Source organism: Salvia splendens, chromosome 15 (assembly GCF_004379255.2).
Source record: "Salvia splendens isolate huo1 chromosome 15, SspV2, whole genome shotgun sequence".
NCBI classification, from domain to species: domain Eukaryota; kingdom Viridiplantae; phylum Streptophyta; class Magnoliopsida; order Lamiales; family Lamiaceae; genus Salvia; species Salvia splendens.
This window is the reverse complement of record NC_056046.1, coordinates 21,512,964-21,523,088: the sequence shown is the minus strand read 5'-3', so window position 1 is coordinate 21,523,088 and position 10,125 is coordinate 21,512,964. Positions and strand designations below refer to the sequence as shown.

General features: G+C 40.4%; 1 protein-coding gene across 1 annotated transcript; it reads left to right on the top strand.

Moving 5' to 3' along the window:
- Nucleotides 1-6,285: 6,285 nt before the first annotated feature.
- On the top strand, nucleotides 6,286-7,690 carry LOC121769109 (GDP-mannose 4,6 dehydratase 1-like). Its single transcript, XM_042165800.1, has one exon. It carries the CDS (start codon nucleotides 6,403-6,405, stop codon nucleotides 7,501-7,503), a length of 1,101 nt encoding a protein of 366 aa, XP_042021734.1. The 5' UTR covers nucleotides 6,286-6,402; the 3' UTR covers nucleotides 7,504-7,690.
- Nucleotides 7,691-10,125: the final 2,435 nt, after the last annotated feature.

Here is a 10,125-nt window from a genome sequence, read left to right as displayed (position 1 = left end):
CGAGGACGTGGTCCCTCACAGATGAGCCTTCCTTCATTGTCTTCGACATGATACTCCGAAAGGCTTGAGACTTCGCCGTTCGATTCTGAGTATCAAAAAGATTTTTGAGATTCTGCATAATCTCGGCGGTTGTTTCCATGGCTGAATGCTGATGCTTGAGTACTGAAGACATAGAAGCCAACATGTAGCACTTAGCCATCTCATTCGCCTTATGCCACCGTCTGTGTGCATCTCTCACTCCTGCCGCAGCGGTAGCCGCCGGCACTGGAGGTCGCGGGGTGGTGAGCACAAAGATGTACTCATCTGCTGTGAGAACGATGTCCAAATTTTGTTTCCATTCTATGTAATTTTGGCCCTCGAGTTTATTTTCTTTGAGAATTGCAGAAAGAGGATTGAATGACATATTGAGGATTTGATTTGCACTGCAAAACAGAGTATTTTACTATTGTCATAAACTTATGTAAGAAGTTTGATTAGATTAACCATAAAACTTTTCAAAATCTTACAACTGTAAAAATTAAAATTTTGTACCCTCCAGAGGAAGTCAATACGCATTAAAATCTTACAATTTTACTGGTCACAACACCGACGAATAGTCCAGAGACCACAGAGTGGCATGACCGCCTAATGTTGCCTAAGCAAGACCACCGAATTTAGCATTACAGAGTCTCATTTCTACAACACACTCCCATAACAATGCTTGTGTGCTGCTAACAAGATCAAGCTATCTCATAAATCCTGTGTGAACTTCTGAATCTCGCAGTTTCTTAGGATTATTGTCCCCACAGAGCAGGTGGCGATAATATTGGAAACTACATTCTAGTTCATACTATTTATATTTGAGAAGTCTGCCCTCATGAACTTGCTATTTTATTAGGATTATTGTCCCCACAAAGCAGGTGGCGATAATATTAGAAAAAGGCTTCATAAATTGCAGACCAATTGATGGAGACCATATACAAACGTTGAGTTCGTAATTATAGCTTAGATATTTTGGGTTATGGTTTTACTTTAATTATCCTTAGCCTTGAGGCAGTTTAAGGCTTAATTAAATTCTGTTGGTATTTAATCTACTGGATAATTAAATCTTTTATTAATTGGTATCTTCCATTAGGAAATTATTGTTCTAGAATATAATTCTTATTCATGTCTACTATAAGGTATGTCTAAAATAAACAAATTATTTAATTCTTAATAAGACATGAAAAATTAAATTCAAATTAATTCCATGTTCAAGATTAGGAAGAGATATTTCATTATTTAATGTATTCATACATATCTATCCTTTTTAGGATCTTAGATATATAAATATTAGGAAACTATTAAATTATTCTTATCCATATCATCTAGGAATCAAAATATTATTATTTATTTCCATAGATATAGAAAATAATAAAAATATTCCTTAAATCTAGATAAATATTAGGAAACTATTAAATTATTCTCATCTATATCATCTAGGAATAAAATAATATTATTTATTTCCATAGATATAGATAATAATAAAATTATTCCTAAAATCTAGGTAAATCTTCCAAAAAGATTTTATTTCCATTAAATAATAATATTTTAATGATATCTTTTAATAAAATAATTAAATAATCATTAAAATAATCTTTCATCGTTATCTCATCGTACGAGGTTCGCACGAACGATGAACGATGAAAATCCGACAAGTTCTTCGTCGGACCACGACGCACGAAGCGTCTCGGCCACCAGCGCGCAGGTGGCGCGCCAGCGTCTCGGCCGCCTGGCTCGTCGGCTGTCGCAGCTTCTCGGCCTGGCGCGCACAAGGCGGCACGCGCCTCTTGGCCAGCTGCTCGACGCCTGTCTCGGCGTCGGCCAGGCGCTCGCACGGTGGCGCGCGCCTCTCGGCCAGCGTCTCGGCGCCCGGCTCGACCCTCCGAGCCGTCGGGTGTCGCGAGCTCTTGGCCAGCGGCGCGCACGGTGGCGCGCCCGCTCTCGGCCAGCTCGGACCTTCCACCTAGGGTTCGGCCCGGTGTCTCGCGGCGTCTCGGTGGCTCTCGGACGAGCCACCATTCCGCGCCAGTCACCGCCGTGTCGACCTAGACCCGGGTTCCGTCTGGTGCGTGTGGTCTCGGCCGGCGGCGTGCACGAGTCCCCACTCTTTCGCGCGTCGCCCCGTGATCACGGCTCCGGCTCCCACTGTCTCGACATCCCTATCTCGATCGCACGTGGTGCGTTCGAGCAACTCAAGTTCTTTGATTCGATAGTTCTTGAGTTCATCATGCATAATTAATTAAACAAAATACCAAGAACATGCTTCGCAATCAAATAACACATGCATACATCAATTTTGCGAAATTTAAATCCAAATAATCAGAGCCAAAGACTGGCTTTGATACCAGCTGAAGGGGCTGGCAGCGGAAGCGTGCGTTTAAAACGGATCACATGAATTTTTCTATTTAGCAGATTATTTAGACAAAATCTATTCGCGTAATTATCACATGTATCATGCTCATAACTTGAATTAAAACATGCTTTAGCACATAAAATTCCTAAAACATGCTTACTACGGAATTAGCCAATTTACCTCGTTGATTCAATCAAGAATCGATGATGGCTTGCTCCGTCTCCACGTGAAGATCTTCAATACAAGACCTCGGATCTTCTGACTGGTGTCCCGGACTATACGCTGATATTTGTGTGGGCAAATCTCACCAACGTACTAGGACTCGAATAATGGAAGACAGAACTCAGCTCACGGAGGGAGCACAATTTTCGAAAACTCTCTCAAGAGGGGGGGACGAAAATTTTGTAAAATAATTGTTGTTTTTCTGTCTCCTTTATTCTCCTATTTATATAAGTCACATATTGGGCCCAGTCAGGGATCTAAGGAAGAATCTGGAACAGGCCTCACCCAATTAGCTTTTTACTAATCAAATTGAACCCACAATTTAATATAAGCTTATATTGGAATATTACGAGCAGCCACTACAGAAGTAATATTGCACTGCCTTCTAAATCCGAAATTACAAGTATTCCGGGTTTCCTTTAATTGTATTTGATTTATTTCCCGCGCTTAAGATGGAAACATCCATTAATTAATTAATGTCTGCTATAGACTTAATTAATTAACATATTTCGATTTCCAAGAGTGGACTTAGCAAGAAACTCTTATTTATTATTCATAGAGTAATCAAACTCCAACTAGCTAGGTTCCGAATAATAAAACCTCGTTTCGAGCTCCTCTTGTGGATGTTATCAAACGAGACTCTCCTCGCGCACGTTTCAACATAATAGTAATCCTAGCACCTCTAGATAATGATCACCACCACCCAATATACCTGGATCGTTGGGTTACGAAAAACCCGCACCTTTGGTAAGTCAAAGTAGTGGATACTCAATATCGTATGCTCAATGCTAACGTACATTGATTAAGAAATTAATTCTCAAGACCTCGTCTTTCAGTAGATAGCATAAAGACTCGTCTTGCTGTTAGATCCATTCAGTGCTATACCACACTAACGTCATCTTATTTCAATAAGGTTTAGAAATAATCGGACTGACATTGCAACCTTTCGCGATAGGTAGTCTAGGCCTATCTAGGTTGTGAAATTCTTATTTTTCTTTGTTTAGAACTGACCGTGTTACCTTAAATTGGACGACGCCCACAATCGGTCTACTAAAACAAAGACTTAGACTTTGTTACGTTTGCTCATACATTTAAATATGCAATAAACAACCATTAAATGTAAAACATAACAACATTATGACAAAAATAATCTGTTGCATTTATTGGAAAATAACCATTAGAGTTTTACAGTATTCAATCACTCGAAAGGTGATTTCTAGTATACAAAACCCTAACATTTGCAACCCACCATTCTGTCTCTGCTAAAAGGTCTAGTATGTACTTCTTCCGATTGATGAAGATTCTTTGTCTTTATCTCAGTACTTTAACTCCCACGAAGTAATTCAGATGACCTAAGTTTTCCATTTCAAATTTTGTAGATAAATTCTTCTTCCTTTCTATCTCTTCCGAATCATCTCAGTGATAATCATGTCATCTACAAAGATTATCATACAAGAGATCTTATCTCCCTTTTTCATTATGAACAGTGTATGATCAGAAATTACTATGTTGATAATCATATTTCTTCATTTTCTATGTAAATCTCTCAAATCATGCTCTTGGAGATTGTTTTAGCCTGTATAAGGTTTTCTTCAACTTATAACCTTCGCCACCTTCAAACTCATCTGGGAATCCTAAAGGGATTTCAATTTGAACTTCTATATTCAGTTCACCATGAAGAAAAACATTGGTTAAGCCAAACTGATGTAAAGGTTAATCCTTATTTGCTACATTTAAGAGTAGTACCTGAACTGTTTTCATCTTTACTACTGGTGAGAATGTCTTTGAGTTGTCAACCCCTTATATTTGTGTGTATTCTTTAGTTTTCATGCGAGCTTTATACCTCTTGATAGTGCCATCGGGTTTTCTTTTGATTATGAATACCTATTTCATCATACCTACATGCCTTTTCATTGCCTCTATCCATCCAATGTAAGCTCCTCATTACCTGCTCTACTATTTGTGGGATCTCCTCAAATGCATCCTCTTCAATGTCCAACAGAAATAATTTAACTATAATAGGACGAAGAGAGTAAATAAAGTACTCACTTCGTCCCACTCAAAATGTTCACATTCTTGAATGACACGAGATGCTAGGAGGAGTTGTTAGATGAAGTAAGTAGAGAGAAAAATAGTGAATATTTTAATGAAGACAAATGAGAGAGTGATTTATTTCTAAATATAGAAAGTAGACGTTTTAAGTGGGACAAACTAAAAAGGTAAAGTGGACATCTTGAGTGGGATATAGAGTATAAAATAAAATAATAAATATTAATATAAATTAAATGGAAATGATACATTGATACACAGGAATGATGTTCAAATAAGATATCTAATAGTACTCTATTTGTTCCAAACTACTTGCACTATATTCCATTTTAGGTCGTCCCAGGCTACTTGAATCATTTTTTTGCAAATTTTTTTTTTCTCACATATTTATTCTCTTTTTTTCGTCCTAATTTTTTTCCTTTTATATTTATTTTCTATCCACTTAATCCATAATACTATAAATTTATTAAATAGCATGAAAAGTCTAGAATATCCTTGGCCGTATTTTGGATATCTGAGAATGAGAATGACGATAAACATTAAATCAACCAACAAAGAGAATTAATATAAAAAAACACGAATAAATGTGAGCACATTAACCTAATTAATTTATGCATGACTTTTATTAGACAAAGAAATTAATAAGAAGATGATGGAGAAGAAGAAAGGCAAACGAAAAAGAAAAGTAATAAAGGAAAAAGTAATTAATTTATGCGTGAATTTAGGCTTGCTTATTCGGCCGGTTGCGGTTCTAACCGGACCGGTTAACTGATTAACCGGTTTCAATTTTTCTTAAATCCTAGAACCGGAACCAATGTATAATTTTAATCCGAATTGTTTATAATTTTAAATAATTCAATACTAATAAAAATGATATTAATCAAAAATTTGAAAATATAACAAATAATACCTAAAAATTCAAACAAATACACAAAAAATACAAACCAACAATACAATAATATTCATATATGGGTAAGAGTGATAACAAGTGTAGTAGGTCGGACTAGTTTATGTTGACAATTCTTTTATAAAAAAAATGAGTTCTAAAATTTAGCACTTTTTTAAAAATGAGTTTTAAAATTGAATTCTATTTTCCTTTTTTTGGCTAAACAAATATTCAGTGGAATTTCCAATACTAATTGGTCTTGTTGTGAAATGATATTGTATTTGTATAAGTTCTTTTGAAAATTAAAAACAAACTTATAGTATTCTACTCATAATAGTTAGTTCATAAAAAATGGAATGGAGAAATAATTGTAGATTCAAAGCATCACGGTTTAAACATTTTAAATACTTCAGAAAACAGAGCTCGCAAATTTAATATTGTTTAAATCTAAAAATCACTCAAGGTTTCAAATTATTTTATTTCAATTCAATATTAATTCAATTAAGTTAGATTTATTCGTATATTAAATTATAAAAAATAAAACTGAATTGTTATTCGGTTTCCGGTTAGATTCTAACCATAATAGGTTTTATTTAATAAACCGGTACCAAGAACCGGAGAACCGTTTAAGCTTGAATTTTATTGGACAAATAAATTAATTCACATTACCCTACTTAATTTATGCATGACTTTTATTAGACAAAGAAATTAATTCACAATTAATAAGAGAAGATGGAGAAGAAAAAAGGCAAAGGAAAAAAGAAAAGTAATAAAGGAAGCACCGTCAATACACAGCATAGAAGGGAGGAAAAAAAATCGCCAATAAATCGAGTCTCAATTTCTCAACACTCTCTCCGAATATTTTCCTCCAATGGCCTCCGCCGCCGCCGTCAGATCTGAATCTGAATCTGAATCAGAATCAAAATCGGCGAAAATCGCATTGATCACCGGCATCACCGGGCAGGACGGCTCCTACCTAACCGAATTTCTCCTCCAAAAGGGATACGAGGTGCACGGGCTGATCCGTCGCTCCTCCAACTTCAACACCCAGCGGATCAACCACATCTACATCGACCCTCACAACGCCCACAAGGCCCGCATGAAGCTCCACTACGCCGACCTCACCGACGCCTCCTCCCTCCGCCGCTGGCTCGACACCATCCTCCCCGACGAGGTTTACAACCTCGCCGCCCAGTCCCACGTCGCCGTCTCCTTCGAGATCCCCGACTACACCGCCGACGTCGTCGCCACCGGCGCCCTCCGCCTCCTCGAGGCCGTCCGCTCCCACATCGCCTCCTCCGGCCGCTCCCACATCCGCTACTACCAGGCCGGCTCCTCCGAGATGTTCGGATCCACTCCTCCGCCGCAGTCCGAAAACACCCCCTTCCACCCCCGCTCCCCCTACGCCGCCGCCAAATGCGCCGCCCATTGGTACACCGTCAACTACCGCGAGGCCTACGGAATATTCGCCTGCAACGGAATCCTCTTCAATCACGAATCCCCGCGCCGCGGCGAGAATTTCGTGACCCGGAAAATAACCCGCGCTGTAGGGCGGATCAAAATCGGCCTACAGAGCAAGCTGTTCCTCGGGAACCTCCAGGCCTCCCGCGATTGGGGGTTCGCGGGAGACTATGTGGAGGCAATGTGGCTGATGCTCCAGCAGGAGAAGCCGGATGACTACGTTGTTGCCACTGAGGAGTCCCACACGGTGGAGGAGTTCCTGGCTGTGGCGTTCGGGTCGGCGGGGCTCGACTGGAAGGACCACGTTGTGATCGACAAGCGGTACTTCCGGCCGACCGAGGTGGACAACCTTAAGGGCGATGCGAGCAAGGCGAAGAAGGTGCTTGGGTGGAAGCCTAAGGTGGGGTTTGAGCAGCTTGTGAAGATGATGGTGGATGAAGATATTGAGCTTGCTAAGAGGGAAAAGGTGCTTGTTGATGCAGGATACTTGGATGCTCAGCAACAGCCTTGATATAATATGATTGATGAATGATGCATTGCTCTTTTATTTTCTTGATTTCTTAAGGTTTTGATGTCATTTTTGTTTCAATTTTAAGCATTTTGCCTTAATCTTTGAGTTAAATTGGTTGGTTGTTAGTGTTAAATTATGATGAGTGTCGGCATGATTCAGACATTATAAACTCCTACTACTACTACTACTCGGTTTGTTGTTTTATATCACTAATGTTCCCTTCAATCAACATTTGCATTGATTCTGGAACCTAGCTTATTGCTGATGACTCCTTTTAACTATTCTACAATCCAAGGTTTATCACAATCATATTCTTCAAGAAAAATGATTAGTACTACATGTGATGGGAGTTTATATAATGAGTTTTGTGACTACATCAACAATCAATGAGAGAATTTGAATATAAGGGCCAACCAAAATTTAGGATTGGTACCTTGTGATAGATTATTGAACAGATGAGGTTTTCACAGCCAAAGCATCTGCATCCTCTCATATTTCATTTTCAATCTCTTCCTGCATATTAAAGAAAGTATGCATTAGGATGTAATGAATGGATTGAAGTCAAGGAAACAACAAAGCATGTCATATATACATCATCAACATACTGATGGCTCATAAGTGATTATGGCTAATTGACAGATTTCCTGTATTCCATCACATCTTAATATTTCAAATCAATTTTATAAGCATAGTACAATACTTGGAGAGCAGAGAAATCATACATGCTAATATCTCATGTAAGCTTGATTTTGATGCATTGAACTCTCTTGATCAAAATTAAGAGTTATTGAAGGTGGAGAGGCATATTAGTATGAGTTTGACATTTTACATTTTAAAATGAGGTGTACGCCCTTCCTCCGACGATACCATTACCAACAATCAACCTGAATCTCCATGAAAAGGTATGGAGATAGAGGCTACGGATTCTTACTAGTCACAGATATTTAGCTTCAAGGACCCTTGAGGATATTTAGATTCATACATAAATAAAAAAAATAAAAAATAAACTGTAAAACTCTGAGAGTTGCTAAAACACTCACTTGAGATGTAATGTAACTAGAAATATGTGGGCTAATGCGAACCGTGTGCTAAATATAAATGGTTACCATTGAAAATATTTCAATATCTATCCTGATAAAATTCTTACTCGATTAGTGTGCAATTTGAGTAGAGATGTGTTAAGGATGTACTCCTTAACCTCGTACGAATTCCTCCGTGAGGTCGCGGGAACGCTTGCCCGTCGATCGCACACGACAAGAACTAGGATCAATTCCTTCGTGAAGTCGCGGGAATCTTTGCCCGACGATCAACAACGACAAGAACTAGGGTTTGATATTGAAGAAGAAGAGAAAAGCTGCGTGAATGTTGTTCTATTTCATGAATGAATCCTAATTATGAAATATTCCCACATATTTATAATGTGGCCTCCTCAAATACTAAATCTAACATAATCTTAACCAACTAAGCCAAATATATTGTAAAGATATTAATTACTAATATATGCGAGATATGGGAGATATGTCTCGTATCAACTCCCCCACGGTTGAAATCCACCTTGTCCTCAAGGTGGAAACCACGAAGCGACGACTAGAGTTGAAAGCCCCAAAAATTGTTGAGAGATGTCTCCTCCTGGATCAAACGCACAACGAACAGTTGAACGTCTCCCTTCATCATCCAGATTCGCCAACGGATCGACTTTGAACTTGTTCTGACACTCTATCATCGCTTCCAAAATCACGATCTCGTCCTCCTCTCTCCACAGCCTCTGGAACATATTCGACTTTTTCTCCGTTGTCTCTGGCTCGGCGGCAGGGCTCTTCTTCGGCTTCTTTGCATCCTTACTGGCCGTGTCCTCAGCGGGGCGTTTCGAAGCGGCGGCGGATTTCTCCGGAGTGACAGGATCCACGGCGGGCTTGGCTTTGGTCTTCCGTTTGATTTCGGAGTCTCTTCGACTGGCTTCGCGGCGAGTGACCTGACTTCCGGAGCGTCGGACTCAGACTCCGTTTCAGATCCGGAGTCGTCTTCATCGTCGGAGGAAGGGTGAGGCAGCGGCTGCGAGGGTGGATCAGGTTCGGGCCGGAGCGGAGAGTGCATTGATGCTACCCTGCGCTTCATCCCCTCATAACGTGGCTTCTCCAAACGGGGTTGATCATAACGGTGCTGGTCGAAATAACCCCCGCTGTCACGTCTGCCCCATGGGCTGTCCCACGCCGTCGCGTTCCTACCACCGTGATCCTCCTGCCGATGGGCGGGGTTATCCCATGCTGTCGGATGCCTGCACCGATTTCCGGTGCTGTGATGCCGAGACTCCCCCACGGATGTGGATCCGAGAGATGCGGCCAGCCAAACCCTAATTGGGGTTGATTCATGCTCGTAGTTGAAGATGGGTCGCCCTCTATGCCAATCGTGATACGGAGGATCAGGTTCAGGTCGCGGCAGCGGCTGTGTGGTGGCGGATCGCAGTTCCGCCGAGTCCAGACGTGCCTCGATGCGGGCCAGCGACGCAAGGACATGTTTGAAGGCGAGCGCCTGCGCATCTATGGAGCCGCTCATCGCGAGCACAGAATCATGCCGGCGGAAGACGCCTGCGGATGAATTGACGATCGGTTTCGTGCATTCCAC